The sequence below is a fragment of the Mus musculus genome, chromosome 2 (genome assembly GCF_000001635.26).
Source record: "Mus musculus strain C57BL/6J chromosome 2, GRCm38.p6 C57BL/6J".
Taxonomy (NCBI): Eukaryota; Metazoa; Chordata; class Mammalia; order Rodentia; family Muridae; genus Mus; species Mus musculus.
The window spans coordinates 31,465,609-31,485,839 of NC_000068.7; the positions used below are offsets into that span (position 1 = coordinate 31,465,609).

General features: G+C 53.3%; 1 protein-coding gene across 1 annotated transcript in view; it reads left to right on the top strand.

Moving 5' to 3' along the window:
* Nucleotides 1-4,661: 4,661 nt before the first annotated feature.
* The window catches only part of Ass1 (argininosuccinate synthetase 1), a 50,401-nt gene continuing 34,831 nt past the window's right edge, over nucleotides 4,662-20,231 (top strand). Inside the window, exons 1-5 of the mRNA NM_007494.3 lie at nucleotides 4,662-4,731; nucleotides 9,099-9,162; nucleotides 11,278-11,387; nucleotides 13,327-13,395; nucleotides 15,367-15,555. Of these exons, the coding sequence (NP_031520.1) occupies nucleotides 11,283-11,387; nucleotides 13,327-13,395; nucleotides 15,367-15,555 (363 nt within the window). The 5' untranslated portion in view covers nucleotides 4,662-4,731; nucleotides 9,099-9,162; nucleotides 11,278-11,282. The remainder of the gene's footprint in view (nucleotides 4,732-9,098; nucleotides 9,163-11,277; nucleotides 11,388-13,326; nucleotides 13,396-15,366; nucleotides 15,556-20,231) is intronic.

Genomic DNA, 20,231 nt, shown 5'->3' on the forward strand with positions numbered 1-20,231 from the left:
GGAGAAAGAGAGAGAAAGAGATCATGCCATCCATTCAGGGGACTGGAGCAATGGATGGCTCTGCACCTACTACATTGCATAGTCCTGAAGAAGAGTTTGGATGCCAGCACCCACATGACAAGCCGAGAATCCCCTCTCTGTAGCCCCAGTTCCAAGAGAGAGCTAGGGGATGTGAGAGGAGCACTCCCAGTGATAGAGGAAGATGTCTAACGAGAGAGGAGCACTTCCAGTAATAAAGGAGGACTACTAGTGAGGAGGACACCCAATGATAGAAGAGCATTCCCAGTAATAGAGGAGGCCTCCCACTGAGAGAGGAGGCCTCCCACTGAGAGAGGAGGACTCCCACAGGGAGAGGAGGACTCCCACTGAGAGAGGAGGACTCCCAGTGATAGAGGAGGCCTCCCACTGAGAGAGGAGGACTCCCACTGAGAGAGGAGGCCTCCCACTGAGAGAGGAGGACTCCCACAGGGAGAGGAGGACTCCCACTGAGAGAGGAGGCCTCTCACTGAGAGAGGAGGACTCCCAGTGATAGAGGAGGCCTCCCACTGAGAGAGGAGGCCTCCCACTGAGAGAGGAGGACTCCCACTGAGAGAGGAGGACTCCCACTGAGAGAGGAGGCCTCCCACTGAGAGAGGAGGCCTCCCACTGAGAGAGGAGGCCTCCCACTGAGAGAGGAGGACTCCCACTGAGAGAGGAGACTAGCTAGTGATAGTGGAGGATGCCCAGTGAGAGAGGAGGACTCACAGTGATAGAGGAGGACATGTGACACTCTCTTCTGGACTCTGCAGGAGGATCCACAATATATTGTACATATATTCACGGAGACATATACTCATGTGAGTGTATGTGTATATGTGTGTGTGTGTTTTTTTGTGTATTACTCATAAGTCCTAGGCTAGGCCCAAATTCACTGTATAACTTAGGTGGATCTTGAACTCCTGATCCTCCTACCCCCACCTCCCAAGGACCGAGTTTACAAGTATGAGCCACCATGAGTGGCTTGTGTGGTGCTGGGGACTGAATCCAGGGTTCCATGCATGCTAGTTGATCACTGTGCCTGAGCTACATCCTCAGGCCTGTAGCTGAAGGTATTTTATAAAACCCACCTTGTTCACTTTGGGGTCTTGCTACCTAGACAGCATTTCTTTGTCTTTTGAAACGGGGTTTCACAGTGTTGCCCTGCCCGTGCTCAAACTCAATTTTATCTGGTCTCCGTTTCCCAGGAAATGGGGACCACAGACCTATGCCACCAAACCCATCTTAGCCCACATGTTTAAAATATCATTGCCCAGAAGTCCATGTTCAACACAGGGAGCTTCCCGACTCTCAGGAGTGTCTACTTCAAGGCCTGAGCTCAGGTGGTAGTGCACTTGGCCGGGATGCACGAAGCCGTGAGTTCAATCCCCAGCACTGGCGAATGGACAAATAAATTAATGAAGTGTAGCTGGGTGATGCAGGTTGTAACTTCAACACTCAGAGGCAAAGGCAACAGAACCATGCAAATCCGAGTCCAGCCTGGGCTACGTGGAGAGTGCTAGGTTAGCCCAGAACTGTGTAATAGATCCCATTTCAACCCCATCCGCCAAGAGTATATACATTGTTGTTTCTTGGACACATCTCTAGTTTAAACTAGAGGCCTAAACTCCCCCATAGGGAAGACCACATCAGGATGTCAACTCCCACAGACTGAACCAACACATTTCATACATTTCTTGTTGCTTACACTGTAACAATTAATATTTTAAAAAATATTTTTAGGCTTTTTTTGTGTTAAGGAAAATTAAGAAGTTACAAAGAGATATAGAAACCCATCATATTCATGGACTGGAAAATGCAGTCTTGTCTGCTCGCCTAAGATGATATGTAGATTTATCTATATAGATTTGCAGGGAAGAGGGGTTTAGCCTTGGGTTTGGTTGTCAGGACCACATGCAAAGCACAACAGGTAGGGAACAGGAAGCTGGCCTCAAACTCACAAGGTAACCAAGGATGCCCTTGAACCTGATGCTCCTGCCTCTACCTCTCAAGTGTTGGGATTACAGGAGTGAACCACCCAGCTAGTCACATGATGCTAGTGATGGAGCAGGGAGCTTTGTGCATGCTGGGTAAGCTCTCTCCCAACTGAGCCCCAGCCCAGCCCAGCCCAGCCCAGCCCAGCCCAGCCCAGCCCAGCCCAGCCCAGCCCAGCCCCAGGAGACTTTTTACAGACTCTGACAGGCTGTTTCTGTTATTTTATGGAAATGCCAAGGACATGAACAAGTTAGCCAAACGGTCATTTCCTAAATTTCAAGACTCACTGTAAAGCTACTAGAATCAAGACATCGTAGAAGCAGCATGGTAAGAGATAAATAACATGACAGAACACAGGCGCAAGAAACAGACCCACACTAACACAGTCCTTTAGAGCAGTCGTAGGGGCAGTGATGAGTCACCAACTCCCCGTTTCTTTTATTTGTCCCTTAGGGGTTCACATGTGTCCCTGGTGCCCATGTGGGTGTCAAAGGACAACTTAAAGAAATGGGTTGGTCCTTAGCCTTGGTAACAAGGGCCTTCACCTGTTGAGCCATCTTGCTGGCCCATCCAAGACCTTTAAGAAGGGTGTGTGTGACCTGTTCTGGTTTGTACTTTCTGGAAGCTTCTGACCTCCTTATAGAGGAAGGGCCAGGGGACAAACTGGTTATGCAGGGAAATGAGAATGGAAATTGGAGCAAGAAAAGTCCTGTGGTCTGAGTAAACCAAAGATGTGGAGAGTGCGGGGGAGGTGAGGCTGCTCAGAAGCCAAGAGTTCAAGGCCAGCCTGGTCTACATAGCTCTTCTAGGCTAGCCAGGGATATATAGGAAAGTTGTTCTGTTTTGCTTTTTTAAATCGCTAACCTAGATTCTTAAGGAGCCCTGACCTTGTCGTAGGAAGGGGGAAAGGTGAAGTCAAAGGTCATGGTGACTCATTTCCAGGGGCAAACCCTCTTGGGTCATGTTCCACCCAATCCAGAAGTAGTTTGCAGAGTGAGGATGGGTGGGACTCAGTGTCCACCGTGAAGGTGGAGGAATGCAGAGAACATAGCTGGTCCAGGAGTCAGCTGGGCCCCTGCACTTCACCTCCACCTCTGGGGGCTCATAAGTCAACTGCTGGCAGTACTGGCCCCTCTATCCCCCTGCCTATGTGTCAGTCCTCTGGGCTGGAGTCATTTCTGTAGTAGGGGGTAAAGGTTCCCCCTGTTCGTGATTCCTGCCTGAACCAGTTCAGTTCAAACCTGAGTTAGAGCAGAGGCTTTTGGGCTTCGGGGCCCAAATTCTGCTATGCTCTGGGCATGCTGTGTGGCCTTGGGAAAGATGCACCCTCTCTCTGTGCATATATTTCATAAAGGTAAGATGGAAAGCTTCTGGGCCAGCCCTAAGAAGCCGAGTCAGCAAATGGGGACCAATGGCCTCAAAGTGGCTCAAAAGTTGCTGGCATGTTCTTTTCATTGACCTCACTAGTCTCCTGTCTGTGAGGAAGGTCCAGAGCTGGTCCAGTGACGCCCGAAGGTCAGCTGTTCTAGTGTCACTTAGCAGAGAGATGCCTCAGGCTGTCCCCTGGACGTCCGTCCCCACCTGGCTCTCTGGAGTTTCTAACCAGCATGGGCTACGTTTAGCTTGGAGGACAGGGCCAGGAGCACAAAAGAATCCTGCAGCTAAAGTTTGTAAATGTGTCTGGCACCTTCTCCCTCCTAGAAGCCCCCACAGCTGCTGTTTCTGACCTTGAACAAAAATCAGGAGACCGAGTAAGGGGCTTGGCTGGACCCCAGAGGGCACCCAGAGTCTCAGGGCAAGGCAGTAGTAAGGAAAGCTGGGTAAAACATGGGCATGGAGCCGTCTGAGGCTTGGAATCTAGGCCTGCCTGGGGGATATGATCTTGCCGTAATCCTGGGTGTTGAGGTTCACTGGGGCAGGGGCTGTCCTGTGTGTTGCAGGGCTCAGGCCAGGCTGGGAAGCCTCTGGCACGGCTTTCTGGCTCATGTGGGCCACAACCCCCGGGTTCACTTTACAAGCCAGCAGCTTCACCTCTGTGAACCTCAACCTTCCCCATCTTCTGATGGCTCAGCAGACAGCCAGGCTTTGATTCACCATTTACTGGGAGCCCACGGCGATCTGGGCAGGTGCCAGGCCAGGACGTTAAAATGGCATCCCCAGCCATCCTTGGCCAACTCGTTTGCATTTTCTTGTGAACCCTTAGCTCTGGCTTGTGGGCTAGCATCAGGGAAAGCAAGAGCCTCTGAGGGGCAGATGCTTCAGTCTTTAAATCGAGTGGGGCTACACAGCCTCTGAACCTAAGCAATTTGCATCTTCACTCCCGCCTTGCAGCGCTTTCAAGGGTTCTTGCAAGACAGCTGCGATCAGCCTTGCTAGTCACGCGGGTTCCAACCTCTGCCGCCCTCCCAGGCGCCACCAGCGGGTCAGGATCAGGGGACCTAAATTGCAAGAGCCCACGCCCGTGCGCCCCCGGGAGGTGGTGCGGGCGCCAAGGGAAGAGGGAGGGGCCAGCGGGAGAGAGCGCGGGGCCACGCCCACCCGCAGGTGGCCTCGAGCCCTGAGAGGCTCGGAGCGGGGGCCGGGCCCGAGGGCGGGGCCTTTCTCGCGCCCGTCCCCACGTGTCCCAGGTTCCTGCCCCCCCCAGGCCCTGTGCTTATAACCCTGGATGCGCGCCTCTCTCAGCCCTGCTCCGCCGTCTGCCACTGCCGCCTGGGCTCACTGGTAAGAAGTTCCGGGCCCTTCTTGGTCCCCACTCTCTATCCAGGGTCTCATGACCAAGGAATCCCAGAGGGAGCGAGCAGCTGCAGGGGGTGGGCTCAGGGCAGCCCCCGAGTGACCGCGCAGTTAGTGGAAGGAAGGAGGCTGATGTCCGGGGCGCTGTGACGCACACGTTCCTCCTGCCTAGGGAACCCATGTAGGAGAACGGGTCCCAAGGTCTCCGGAGCAGGAGGACTATGGAGGTCCCCCTCTGGTTTTTCACGATCCTCTGTGTGCTGCGAAGGCTCCAAGTAGAGTCCCGGAGAGTCCAGAGGGTTGGGGGCTTCCGAATCCCTCTCCCTGGATCAGATTCGCCGATCTATGTTCAGGCTTGTTTCTCAAAGTAAGCAAAAGGTCCAGCCCCTCTTTGCCCTTAGGGGCTTGGGCGTGTGCCTTTCTCCTGAGTGTGACAGTACCCTGCTCTGGTGGACACGCGAACCCTGCCTACCCGTCCCGGGTCCTTCCTAGGCTGTGACTGGTTTCTCTTCTCCGTAGGGTGCAATGCCAGGCTCAGTCTGGGTGGGGCTTCTAGACAGGTTTCCTGCTAGCTGGCTGGCTCTTTGGGAGGAGCCCCTTCGCAGGAAATGTCTGTTTCTGGCTTGTTAACGGCTTGGGCCCTTCTCTGGAAGGCAGGCTAACCGAGAAATCGAGGGAAATCTTCTCCAGGAGAACTAACCGCGCTCTCAGTATTCCCCTCTGTGAAGTGGGTCTGTCAGGCTGTCTGCAAGTGCAGCTGGCAGGAGCAGACCTGCCCTTTCCCCAGGGGTAGAGTAGGAAAACCCTTCCTTTGATCCCTCGCTTTGCGGCTCCTCCACCTGGCAGGTGACCCCTGACGTCAGCCTCCCAGCTCCAGGGCTGCCAGCCTTGTGCCTGGACTCAGAACTCTTGCTGTCCAAGAGTTCAAGTTCAGTGAGCTGTTTTGAGAACTGTGGCCAGGGTCTGCCCACTTGCTCACTGGGTCTGGGATGAAGACCTGAAAAGACAGGGTCCCGTCCCCCCCCCCCCCCCGCAACCCTCCCCAGCCACCTACTCCCCCACTCCTCCACCCCCTCCCCCGCCCCAGACAAGGCTTTCAGAAGGAAGAAGACAGTGGAGAAACCTAAGAGCTGGGCTGGGCAGAGACTGGAATAGCCTCCATTTCAAACTCCCCCTACCCTCTCCCCCTCCCACCATAAACCAGCCAAGTCTGGGAGCATTGGAAGGGCCTCAGGGCTGCCCAAGGAATTCTGACTTTACCCAGTGCCCATGGAGTCCATAAATGAAGGGCAACTTCTGTCCACTACCCACCTCCTCCACGCACATAGTAGGACAGAACAGCTCTTAGCACCCTTGGTCAAGTGTGCCCCTCACCCCAGCTGCCTGCCTGCTCTGAGCTGAGGAAGTCAGACACTCCAGGAGCCTTGGGGTGGAGCCACGCCCCGGCCCACCTGCTGCATTTTCTCAGGGCCCATCTCATTGACCTTGGACGCCCCTAGGTCAGCCAGATCCCTCCACCAGGCTGTGAACACACTGCTTCTGGAGTGAGTGCCTTCCTTGCGGGCAGCCCTGCAGGAAGAGATACCTTGCTGAACTCTGGGTCTGAGGCATCGGTTTTCACTGAAGGTTTTGGGCAGAGTTCACTTCCCAGGACCTGGCTCCCTGTTCTTTTGAGGCTGGTTCCTCCCTAGACCTGGAAAATGGCTGGGCACCCAGAGCCTCAGTTGGTAGCATTAATGAGTGGACTGGTGTGTTCTTCTAGTGTTACTGGAGCTGTTAGCATCAGAGCACGGGCTCTGGCTGTCCCTGAAAAGCTGTGCTCTGCTAGCTTCCCCCCTCCCACCCCTTAGCCCAGTTAAAGAGACAGGTAAAAGGCAGATGAAGGACATGTAGTCTGTATAGCTACACCAGGAAGAGGAACAGAGGACACTACCCCAAGCCCACCTTTGGCATCCTGACACGAGGTTTAGGTTTTAACAAGGCAAGCGCCACCAGGAATTGCTCAAGAATGCAATCCCGTTCAAGGTGTGGCCCGGCCATCATTATCTTAGCTAAGTGGTCAGAACTGTGTGACATCGGCTCTTGGTTTGTTTGCTTATTTATTTTTGAGACAAGGTCTCACTATGTGGTCCTGGCTGGTCTGGAACCAGGCTGGCCCCAAACCCACAGAGATCTCCCTGCCTCTGCCATCCAAGTGCCGAGATTAAAGGTGTGCACTACCATGTCTGGCCTCTTGGGAGAAACGTTCCTTCCCTCAGTCTCCCCAGAGCTCCAGGTTTTTCCTTCCCCAGCTTGGGAAGTTCCTGGGAATTCCGTTGTTTCAGTAGTCAAAGGGACTACACGTGTCTTCAGGCCTTCCAGAACAGCTACACTAGATAAAGGTTTGAGTCTCTCACCAGAAATTGGTAAAACCCGCTTAGTCTCCCTCCTTGCCTCCTTCGGGCATGAAGATCAGAAACCCGTCAATCAAATATAAACAGGCTAGATCCAGTAGGAGGATGGTGCGCCTCCTGCTGTTCAATATTGGTATTGCAGTCTAGTTTTATCAGACATGAAACTGCAGAAGGGAACTGAGAGTCATCTCAGGGGTCTTCTGGGCCAGGTCTGGTCAGGGTTTTAAAAGAACAGTAGTAACAGACCAATTAGAACTGAGTAATCATGACAGCAGATAGAGCCGGGGTGGAGGAACAACCCAGGTAGCTGTCTGTAGTCTGGTGACTCGTCACCAAGACAGGAAGCAAAGGGCAAAAAACCCCTAAGAACCAGGGAGTGACTGTAGTCAGCCTGGGCTCATGTTAGTTAGCAAGGTAGGTGACACTCTCTGTGGCATCAGCCAAAGCCAACAGGCCAGTGAAACACCTAACCGCCCAGCCAAAGTACTCCCCAGGCCCAAAGAGGCTCGTGTGGCTAACGTGACCAGAGCAAGAGTCACATGCATGTTATCCTCAGGGACAGACTGCTACTGACACCTACTCAGATTGAGAGCCAAGATGATATATATTATTATATCCAGCTCACAGGCTGTGGCTTCAAGCCCAGCATGCGTGTACACATGTGCACACATATGCACACACTCAGGTGCACACCACAAGTACACAGAGTCACTTTCTCAGACACCCAATCTTAGGGGTACAAACATACACACCAGTGCAGGCACACACGTTGCAGGCCTGCATAGGCACGCAGCCCCTGCAGAACATAGCCCTTCATACTGCACAGACCTGGCTGAGGCCAAGCAGGCAGGGCAGGTGTCTGACCTACCCCCCTTTCACCCTCGAGGCTTCCAGTATCCTTGGAACAGACTGGGAGGAAGAAGTGACCATTAAGAGCTGGGTGAATCTGCAAGGGGTATCTATTGCCCGGATGCCCTGAGATGTCTGAGAACTCCCTTACCACCCGTTGCCTTCCTCTTCCCTCTGGCACCTCTAGACTGGAATCCAGGCTTGTCCTACAGAGATCAATAGGGCACACAACCCAGTTGATCTGCGTTTGGGGGCCTGGCTATTCCCAGCCTAATAAGGTCTTGGCAAGTCCCTTAACTTGAGCTTCAATTCTTCTGCCTAAATTGGTGCAAACGCCTAATTAACAAAAGGATTCGACATAAGATGTATGGATTTAGTATCTTTTCCTTTATATCTGGGGGTGGGGACAGAGGTCAACATTGTCTTCCTCAAGTCACTCCACATTCTCCCCCTCTTTAGTTCATGTGTTACCTGTGGGGTGTTTTGACTGCCTGTATGGCTGAGTGCTGCATGTGTGCAGTGCTCATAGAGGCCAGAAGAGGGCGCCAAATCCTCTGGAACTGGAGTTACAGACTGGTGTGATCTTCCATGTAGGAGCTGGGAATCGAACCCAGGTCCTCTGAAAGAACAGCCAGGGCTCTTAACTATGGAGCTGTCTCCCCAGCCTCCTCTCCACCTTGATTTTTGAGACACGGTCTTCCACTGAACCCAGAGTTTACAGATTTGGCTAGAATGACTGACTGGTGAGTTCCAGGGCTGCCTGTCTCTGCCTCTGGGATTATGCACCAGCACACCCAGCTTTTAAAATGGTTGCCAGGGATCTGAACTCAGTTCCTGGCAGGTATTTACCCACTGAATTGCCTCTTCAGCCCGCGCACTTATCCTCTGGAGTGTGAGGATGGCTTCCGGTGATGCGCACAGAACTTGACAAACCGGATGGTTTGCATACACTCAGCTAGGGGCTGGGGTGCAGCTCAGTGGTAAAGTGTATGCTTAGCAGACACAGGACTGTGGAGTCCATCCTCCGCACCACCACAAGGTCTCCATGTCCCTTGACAGGTCACTCAACATCAAGTGGCCACAGAGGTCTCAATATCACATTTACTTTCACAGAGTGGTTCATCTGGCCAGGAAAGCAGACTACACGGACTCCAGGGACCTGTACCTATAATCCAAGGTATTTTCCACCTTTGTCCTGCCTCCCTTCTCCCTCCTTCCCTCCATTATCCATGGCCGGTTGCCTAGCTGCTGTTGCCATGGGCACCATCATCTGGCTTCAGGGTCAGGGCCTGCTGAGTCACCCGGCAACCCAGGTCCAGGGCAGCTGGCTAAGGGTGGGCAGGCAGTCGCTGCCTGTTGGAGACTGCAGGCAGTCAGGAGTATCAGTCCATGTACTAGCAGTATTGTTCCTGAGGTGTTTGCAGCAAGGCCTGCCAGAGACCTCCGGGGCTGACTAGAGAGTGGGCCCTGGGAGAATATTTGGGGGACTGCATAGTCCTTGCTCCAGCTCCCAAGTCCACCTGCAGCTGTGACTAGCTAAGCCCTGCAGCTTAGTGCCCGGTGGCCTGGGAAAGCCACTGGAGCTTCCTGGTAGTGATGGCAACCAGATGAGCCCTGCTGTACTCCCTGAGTCTGTGGAGGGTCATTGTCCTTCCCAGCGACATCTAATAAAGAGCCTAGCTGACTGCCCTAGTGCAGTGACTCTCAGCCTTCCCAATGCTGGGACCCTTTAATACAGTTCCTCTTGGTGTGGTGACCCCCGACCATAAATTTATTTTCATTGATACTTTATAACTATAATTTTGCTGCTGTTATGACTCATAATGTAAATATCTGATATGCGACCCCTGTTTGAGCACTGACTGTTGTTCTAGTGGAAAGTGAGACACGGAGACCTGGGTCCATATCTGGCCCTGATGCCTACTGACATTATATTTTTTTAAAGATTTATTTATTATATGTAAGTACACTGTAGCTGTCCTCAGATACTCCAGAAGAAGGCATCAGATTTCGTTACGGATGGTTGTGAGCCACCATGTGGTTGCTGGGATCTGAACTAGGGACCTTCGGAAGAGCAGTTGGCACTCCCAACCACTGAGCCATCTCACCAGCCCGCCTACTGACATTATAATCACCTGGCTGGCGGCTGAGCTGCAGACCCTGAGCTTCCTCTGTACGGTCCAGCGTGATGGCTATAATAGCGCCTACTCTCAGGGCTACATGCAGGGCATGCTGGGATACACCCCACCCGAGGGCTCTCGCAGAGCCTTCTGGGCAGAAGAAACAGCTGCAGGAGAAAAATAGACAAGACAGTCCTAGTACCTTCTGGAAGGTTCTGTTAGTTGAGAGACAGGTTGTATTATGGTTGCATGACTGTGGGGGCTGCTGGGAAAGACCTTCAGGCTACAGAGAGGCAGTCTGCCCATCTCGCTCCTCTCCAGGCCGGTTTCTCCATCTGGACTCAAGCAAACCTGCCTTTAAACCCTTAGAGAACGGAACTGACAGAGATACTGGGAGTCTCTCAGATCCCTCAGAGTTACTCAGAGTTACTACCCCCTGAACACAGAGTGTGACAGGGCACCTCGAATTCCAGTGAGCCCAAAAGGGAGAGCAGCCTGGGACCAAGTATCCTCTCCTGTGGCCTCCTGTCCACCCAAGGCCGGAGGCGGCGTCTATTGCTGGACAAGGAGCCAAGGAACAAAGTCAGGCCTTTCTCTTTGACCTTGAGCTGCTTGTTCTATGACCTTGACCACTGACCTCCCCGAAGCCCCACTGTCTACCTATATCTGGGGTCCTTGTGGAGGCTCAGTGTGATATACACTTGTGGCCCTGCCCAACACACTTTGCTTTGGCAAAGAACAGTTCTCAAGGAGGCGGCATGTCAGCTGCCTGCTGCTCTGGCCCCCCAGGGCCCCTCCCCCCCCCCCCACCTCCCACTGTACACATCCCTCAGACAATGGCTTTGGTCCAGCCGCTCAGTCTCAAAGGCTCACTTTAGCTGGATGGGTCTGACTCCAAGGTCTGCCTCCTCATTGCTGGTCCCACCCCCAGCCCTCTGCCACCAGCATTCTTGGATCCCATGTGGGACGTGTGCAGAGCAGTCAGGTCAGGGACCCCCGGGAGGGGTGCATGTGGGACGGTGGATATTCAGCCTCCCAGCATCCCAGTTGTTTATCATTCAAGGGATAAAGCTTTCCAAGGCTGCTGGGATGGGGCTGGAGCCAGGAGAGACCGAGCAGGGCTGACCTGCTACACTGCTACATTGTACTTATATCTTTCTTGCTCCCTCCAGACAAGATGTCCAGCAAGGGCTCTGTGGTTCTGGCCTACAGTGGTGGCCTGGACACCTCCTGCATCCTCGTGTGGCTGAAGGAACAAGGCTATGATGTCATCGCCTACCTGGTGAGGAAGTGCCTTGCGTGTCCACCCCTCCCCCATTGCTCCCCTCACTGCCCACACGTCACCGTCCTCCGCCAAGCCTTGCTTTTTTCTCTCTCTACAATCCTCCTGAGACAGAAGGGAAACAGCCTCTCCCTCCATGAGACGCCTCCATTCTTTGACCAGAGAGGGCTGGCTCTCAGGAAGGTGATAAAGGATGAAGGCCACCAGGCAGATCCTTAGCTTGCCACTGCTCTGTCTAGAGGGGGGTCCCTGTGCTATGAAGGCACATAGTCCTAGCTCTCCACGTGGCCTCCCTCCAAGCAGCCTTCAGTTCTGGGATGGCAAATAGGCCCTCGGAGTAGCTTAATGCTACTTCCCCATCCAGGGTCTAGAGCAGACATCACTAATCGAGCCGTGGCACTTACAGTCCTTCACAGTCTCAGAATCTGTAGTCGTGATGTCAGGCCTGTGATTTAGAAACTCCAACCTAGCTAGTGCAGCTGAAGGCCACAGGACAAAGCCAAAACCAAAAGTCAGTTCTTGGCTCTCATAGCAGAAGTCCGGGAGACGGAAGCCTTCAGGCATGGCTGGATCTGGGCACCTGCCTGCCCTGCTTGGTCTCCAATTGGCTTTATTCTTGACCTTTTCACAGTCAGCAAGATCAAAGCCCAGCTGTCTCAGGCTCACTAGCTGGTAGTGAAGCCTAAGGCTCCTCCCACTGGCAGAGGTTCCTCTCTATGCCTGCACCTGGGGTACATAGGGGGAGGGGAGGGCGTAATGAGCTCCCACCACCACCCCTAGGGAGAGGATCCTCCCAGGGGAGAAGGTCTGAGGAAAGGACTCTGTTGCTTTGGATAGTGATGTTGGCCTAGGGCCAGGAGGGGTCTCTGTGTGTAGTCTGCTGCCTTTGTTACCTGCTACAAAGACTGGGAGGGGGAGGGGAGGGGATGGAATTCACCTGGTGAGTGTCAGAGGTGTGTGTGTGTGTGTGTGTGTGTGTGTGTGTGTGTGTGTTAGCACTACAGTCCCCAGAGTTGCCAGCTGGCAGGTTGACAGCTGAGCAATCTCAGACAGGTAGAGCTGGGCCTTGGGAAGAACCAGGATACGAAGAGCAGCCTGTGGGTACCGGTAGGGACCCGGCAACGGGCCCAAGTCCACAGGCAGAATAGGTTTAGCACCTTCTACCCACCTGTCTTAGTCAGGGTTTCTATTCCTGCACAAACATCATGACCAAGAAGCAAGTTGGGGAGGAAAGGGTTTATTCGGCTTACACTTCCATACTGCTGTTCATCACCAAGGAAGTCAGGACTGGAACTCAAGCAGGTCAGGAAGCAGGAGCTGATGCAGAGGCCATGGAGGGATGTTCTTTACTGGCTTGCCTCTCCTGGCTTGCTCAGCCTGCTTTCTTATAGAACCAAGACTACCAGCCCTGAGATGGTCCCACCCACAAGGGGCCTTTCCCCCTTGATCACTAATTGAGAAAATGCCTTACAGTTGGATCTCATGGAGGCATTTCCTCAACCGAAGCTCCTTTCTCTGTGATAACTCCAGCTGTGTCAAGTTGACACAAAAGTAGCCAGTACACCACCCAAGTGCTGGGATAAGCTGGTCCCCTCCTGTGGCTCCCTCCTGTGGCCAGGGCACATATGGGCTCAGGGAAAGACAGACCTGTGGATAAGACATGTAGCTGTGTCCCAACCACCTGGACGCCAGATGCAGTTTTGACAGGGAAACCAGTGTCTTGCACCCAGCCATACAGTGCCAAGTACGAGCGGCTGCATAGGCCCAGACTCTCAAGTCGCCCCACGGCCCCTCTCTTTCCTCTGTCACCTCACCAGCCTGAGGCACCCCCTTCTGCTGATGGAGACTGTTTGTGGGTGGTGGCTGGCCGGCCGGGTTCACCCTGGGGCCTCACGATTCTCTCTGCCCTGGGCTTTACTGGCCTGTTTCTGCTCCACAGGCCAACATTGGCCAGAAGGAAGACTTTGAGGAAGCCAGGAAGAAGGCGCTGAAGCTTGGGGCCAAAAAGGTAAGACGATGGAGGAAGGTCTGTGACGGGAGGGGCATCAGAGCTCATGTGCCCTGCATCCCCTCCAGGAGGGCAGGGTCAAATATGCTGCTTTCAGATAGATGTGCACCACCCGACATCTATTCGTCTGCCTGTCTGCTCACCTGCCCACCATTCTACTTACCTACTAACCTACCTACCCATCTACCCAGTCATCCATCTACTTACCTACTAACCTACCGACCCATCTATCCACCCATCGGTCCATCCACGCCTCTGTCTATCATCCGTCCGTTCAACCCCCATTCATCTTTTGGTCTGTCTGCCCCTCTTTTGTCTTTCTGTTCTCTTTTCCATTCTCTCCCACATCTACCCATCATCCACTTACCTGTGCATCCCTCTTTCAACTGTCTGTCCTTCCATCCTTTTAACAGACATCAGGACTCCCTGATGGGTGTAAGCAATAGGGAAGGTGAGTCACAGATGGTCCCACTCACACGACCCCTCAGTGCCATCTGTGGACTGCTCCTACTGCAGTGAGCTTCACACTTGAACCCTTTCACTTGGGGAGAGAATAGGAGATACTCCAGAGGTACAAAAGGCTAGCCCACCCGCCTGGTCAGAACTGATCCCTCTGCAGGTCACCGGCAGTTGCTTGACACTGCAAGGCTCCACAAACATGTCAGAAGGGGCATTGGGGAGCGAGAGTCACAGGCCCAAGTCACGCGCTGGCCAGAACCTGGAAGGAGAATTTCCCTCTGTGCATGAGGGGCTCAGGGGAGGGCTGCCTCATCCCTATCTAGGCTGAGGGAAAACACTGTTGAGGGCACGGACAGGGGTGAGCTTGAGCCACTGTCTGCACAGGGACTCTGTGTGCTGCCTCTTACTCCTTCGTTCCTTTGGTCTCGCCAGCACTCCGTATGTCTGTATTGAGTCTGCTTGCTTGGAACATTTGGTTTTACCCATTATTACTTTTAAAATATATATTTATTTCTTTATTTTTATGTAAACGAGTAATCTGTCTTCCAGCATACTCAGAAAAGGGTATCGGATCCCCCTTACAGATGGTTGTGAGCCACCATGTGGTTGCTGGGAATTAAACTCAGGACCTCAGCAGACAGTGCTCTTAACCACTGAGCCATCTCTCCAGCCCACCCCCTCCACCGTAACTTTCCTGTTGCCTATATGAAAGCATCCTTAACTAAAATAGCGAGTAGCACCCCAGTGCGTGATGCAGTGTGTTATATACTTCAAATTTTATTATATGTATGGGTGCATTATGTCTGTATACTGTGTGCGTACCTGGTGCCTGAAGACATCAGAAGGTGGTGTTGAAACCCCTAGAACTGCAGTTATAGATGGTTGTGAGCCACCACGTGGGTGCTGGGAATCAGAGCCGGGTCCTCTACACAACCAGCTGGCGCTCTTAGCAGCTGAGCCACCTCTCCAGCCCCAATACAATTGGCTCTCACTGGTCTCTCTAGAAGGGTCTTCCTTCCTCAGGACTGACTGGGGTCTCAGAATTCACACACAGCAGCTTGGTCTGGATATTTAGAATGCTCAGCAGAGTCCCTGGCTTTACGTTCTTGCTGCTCCAAGCTCTTTCCTCACTGAATCTAGCCATTGTGACAATGATATCTGCAGTTACCGCCAAGTCCCTTCAAGGGAATTTCACCTCTAGTTGATAGCTTCTGTTTGAGATCTTAGGGGACACCAGAGTTCTGTCCTATTGGGAAGGATGCTAGATGGGCTATTGGGAAGGATGCTAGATGGGCTATTGGGATTGACTAGTAATGTCTGCCATGAGTGCAGAAGGGAGAGTAACAGTACGGTTGGCTAGAATGAATTAGTGATATATACTACAGCGCAGAAGGAAAGGCAGGCATAGCCTGTTCTGAGCTTATATGGCTATTGGTATGGCTAAGGGCTCCTTGTATTCCCTTTGGACCCCACTCCTTGCTAGGCTCTTTCTCATAGCTGCTCTCCCTTTAGGTGTTCATTGAGGATGTGAGCAAGGAATTTGTGGAAGAGTTCATCTGGCCTGCTGTCCAGTCCAGTGCACTCTACGAGGACCGCTATCTCCTGGGCACCTCTCTCGCCAGGCCTTGCATAGCTCGCAGACAGGTGGAGATTGCCCAGCGTGAAGGGGCCAAGTATGTGTCTCACGGCGCCACGGGAAAGGTAAGGCTATGGATGGCTGGGCAGATCTGGTGACTATAGGAGGGGAGGGAGAGCAGGCTGCTGAGGATCCCAGAGTGGGCCAGGATGAAGGCTGGGCTGCCTGAACAATGGTGGTCCCTTCCATCTGCATGCTGAATCGTCTGTGCTGGGCTCCCAGTGGAAGCCTTGTCACCTGCTTGGTAGACCAGGTTACACATGCCCCAGATAAAGTCACAGCATATGTCACCATGGGATAAAATACAAAGAGCTAAAAAGAGTTGGAGAGCCAGGATTCTAAGGACACCGTATAGCCTGCTCCTTCCAAAGGCCCAGAGGGCTGTGTTTGAAACTGCCCTCCCAGCAGCCCCAGGGACTTGTTCCTTTGCTTGTAGAGGCCTCAGTGGTGCTCCGGTGTCTTTGTGATGTCTGTTCCTATCTCCTTTCCTTGAAAGCTGCCTTCCCAGATAACAGACACCTTAATGCCCTCTCTGAAATCCACTCCTTCTGTGAAGACCAAACAAAGTCACATTCAGAGATCTGGGGACTTGACTCTTTTTTTTTTTTAAGACAGTGTCTCTCTCTATAGCCATGGCTGTCCTGGAAATCTCTCTATAGACCAGGCTAGCCCGAAACTCAGAGATTTGTCTGACTCTGACTCCCCAGTTCTCGGACTAAAGGGTTATACCACCACACCTGGCCGTGGCACCTAGCTTTGAGGATCACCTTAGCACATGTGCAACACAGGCTGAAGAGGACCCCATGGGGATAGGCAGGGCTCCTAATTGCATTGATAACTCCAAAGAGTGGGCCATCAAATTTAGTGGGTGCCATGATAGCAGTCTGAGACAGGACATGCCTAACCATCCTGCCGCCCGTAACCCACAAGGCTTACCACCTTGCTGTATGGGGCTGGTGATGATGCAGGTACAGGAGACATGCAGCTAAGGCTGACGTCAAAGAGCTCACCTGAGGGTGGTCCCAGAAATAGCCAATGACCAGGATGGCACTGGGTGTTTGTGGAAGCTTGGGCACCTTCATCGTCTTAGATTCTGTTCAGCTGGCTTGTGGCAGGAGCGTCAAGGGTAGGGTGCCTCCTGGTCACAGACATAATTGAGTCCCTTAAGTCTATCGCATGCCCTTGGGAAGCCCAATAGAATGGCACCTGATAAGACTACAGAAGGACGGGGGCCAGGAGCTTTGGAGCAGGGGACAGGAGAAAGACTACCCTGTCTTCATGATGTCTGTACTCTGGGGATGAACACAGGTAGACTTAGTGCAGAACCAGGGATCAGTGTCTCTCAGGCAAGAGGCTGTGGCAACAAATGGCCCATGAGGACACAGAGTAGCTATGGGAGAGACAGCAGAGTCTGAGCCCAGCTTGGGCAGTTCTCCCCCAAAGCATATTGGCCAGCAGCTCTCCTGAGTAGTAGCTGTAAAATGGGGGAGACTGGTCAGCCATCTTCCCACCCTGGAGGAGTTTCCTCTGGTACCCAGTCTGCTTAGTTGCATGCTAGGAGACCAAATGAGGCTCCAGTGTGTACCACCTTCCCGAAGACAGCCATGGTGGCAAAGGTGGAAGAAGGTCAGACCTGGGGCTCAGAGTTGTGCACTCAGCTCTGCTAGCATGCCCCAGTGTCGCCATCGAAAGTGAAACTGACACCCAGCTCCTGGACCATTTGGGAGATGGGTGAGGACACAGGTCATTAAGAACAAGCGTCGGCAGAATAAACCTCTGAGGCACTGCATCTTTCCAAATGAGCCGAACTGGCAGCGGTGAACTCCCCACCTTGGGAGGCATGCTGGCCGAAGCCGGAGTCAGGACTCTGAAGGTCCATCCCATGGCAATCAGCTGGGTACAACAAAGAGCTGTACTTCTTTTTGATTCTGTCTTGAGTGAGGCAGAGCCCAGCCAGCCACAGACAAGCCAGCTAGCTGCTGTACAGTGGCTACTCGCTGTGCTATATGCATATATGGCCACTAGAGGGCACCAGAGGCTTATGTTTGAGGAAGCATGGGCACCAGATGATGATGTTGATGACTGCAGCAGTTTTACAGGGCTTCACTCACAGGGCTCTAGATCTTTCCACACGGGTCCCACAGCTGCTTTGATTGAGTCTGGCAGGACCCCACTTTTTATAGGGTAGACCGTCCAACTTGAAATATCTCAGGGCCCCTGAGCAGCAAGAAGACCAGGGAGACCGCCAGGAGCCAGCACCACTTTGGCTCTGCTGTCCCTGGTCTGTGTGTCCTTAGGGATACTCCTATGCCTGTCTCCACATGTACATGGCTCCAAGTGACACACACTCCACCTCTTTCCTGAGCCCACGGTCCCAGGAGACAGTGTCTATCTAAGTAATGGGGAATGAGAGGAGACCTGGAGAGGTCCTGGGCCCAGGCTGGGGATCAGCACTTAGATGCAGTGTCTGACTGCCTGGAGCACACACTGGTGACTGCACATGTGAGAAGCAGTTGTCCCAAGAGAATGGTGGAGATGGTGACGGAGAGGCAGAGCCAGGCTGGGGGATGAGGAAATGCTGAAGGCAGGTCCCAGCAAGAGATTGGCAAAGTCCCGCTGAGGAAGGGGGGACTCCACAGCCAAGGTGTACGCAGGCTACTGGGACGTCAGAGCAGAGAGGGCCTTGGGTAACCTCAAGATTGAGTCTCTGGCCTTTGCGGAAGGTTGGTGATATGCCTGTAGTTATCTTGACCTGGATGGTCTGGGAGCCAAGGCCTGGGGTGGTTCTTATAGCCCGGAACTTGCTATGTAGACCAGCCTGGCCTAAAGCTCAGATGCCCCTGCCTGTCTTCTGAAGGCTGGAATTTAAAGGCTTAGCCAGGCTCCTTGTTTTCAGTGGTCTCACTGTGTGCCCCAGGCTGGTCTTGAACTTGCCATCATTCTGCCTTAGCTTCTCCTTATTTGGAGTCTTTACAATATTATCTATCTATCTATCTATCTATCTATCTATCTATCTATCTATCTTGTGTGTTTGTGTGTGTGCCTAGGTGATGTGTGTGCTACATGTGTGAATTAACCCACAGAGGTCAGAAGAAAGCATTGGATCCCTTGGAACTGGGTTACGGATAGTTGTGAGCCACCATGTAGGTGCAGAAGAACTCGTGTCCTCTGCAAGAGCAGCAAGTGCTCTTAATAGCTGATCCATCTCTCCAGCCCCAACACTGAGATTTTACATGTCCACCATGACTCTTGTATGCCAGGCCATGGTGCAGCCAGATGGTGGCGCTGTGGGACTGAGAGACACTGAGCCAGCAGGGGCGCTGGCAGGATGTGTCAAACATTCTGGAAGAAGGGCAAGAGTTAGCCAATGACACTGTAAGGCAGTGTAGCCCAGGCTGCAGGCACAGCCTGTGCAACAGCCCAGGGACAAGGTGGCACTCTCTCCTCCCAGCGGCCCAAACCAGGGAGCATCATTTACAAAGCCATCTTTCATATCCTTGGTCGCTCCACTGTGAGATGCACAGAGCACGAGTTCCCCACCCTCTAGATTTGAAAGAAAAGACTGGAAATGTGAGCCGAAGACACCGGGGGTGCAGGGGTATTTTTGTAAATGGCACCATCTGCAGGGCTATCCCAGGGCAGATGGAAGGTGCCCCCCCTTCCCTACCCTCCCATTCCCATGGGTGCTCACCATGGTACACGCAATGTACACATGTGTGTGTGGACATGTGTGTGACTTGACAGTGTCCGTCTCCCCATCCCCTACCTAGGCATGTTACTAGGAGCTGCCCTGGCTCGGGAGTCCCTTGCAGGGTTGATAAAGGGAACTCGGAGGCCCTAGGCTCTTGCCTGGGACAGACTTTGAATCAAGAAAGCCTGTTTGTCCAGCTTTTCCAGGTTCTCTCTAAACAGATGGGTGTCCATCCCCCTGCTGTGTCTGGGTCAGCAGACACCAGTCCAGTCGGGCCTGGCTCGGGAGGCACAGGCTGCCTTTTGTGTTGGCGAAACTTGAAGCCGTGGGGAAAGAGTGGGCAGGCCAGGTAGCACTTGGCCATGTACAGCAAAAATCTAAGAGTCAGCTTTGCGCTAGAATGTTCTGGTGTGTGGATCCCAGAGAAAACGCTGCTCTCCACACCTCTGCCTCAGTGTCCCACCTTGATGGGAACAGCGCAGCCCCACCCTGTGGGCAGCCCTACCCATGGAGATGAGCTCACTGCCTGCTCAGGATGGATGTGATGCCTGTGTGACCCTGGGCTCCTCATCTCTAGTCCCCTGGCCCCTGTGACTGCCCTTATGATAGTAATAGGAGGTAGCCAGTGTGGGGACTGACTAGAGGGGTTGGCTGTGGTGCCCTGTGTCCGAGAGGCTTACAGACAGCAGCTCTCCACAGCTCCTGGCTCCGTTGGGGAGGGGCTGGTACCAGGCTTTCCACACCACCTGACAAGACTCTGGAAAATAACATGTTATTCCCACCGCTGCCTGGCTGCGTCCATGCAGTTTTCACAGTAGGCGAAAGGGGCCTCTATTATTTCACAGTGCCTGAGCCTCCCTCTCTGTGAGTGGCAGAACGGGCAACCCGGAGGAGACGGCATCCCTGGCAGCCTGTGCCCACCCTGCCCCTTCTCCTCTTGTCTTATGGGAGTGCTCAGGATGGCCATATACAGACTAAGAGATGTGTCTAAGGGTGCTGAGGCCCATGGTTGGGGGTCTAGCCCTGCCCCAAGGGGACACCCATCTGTTT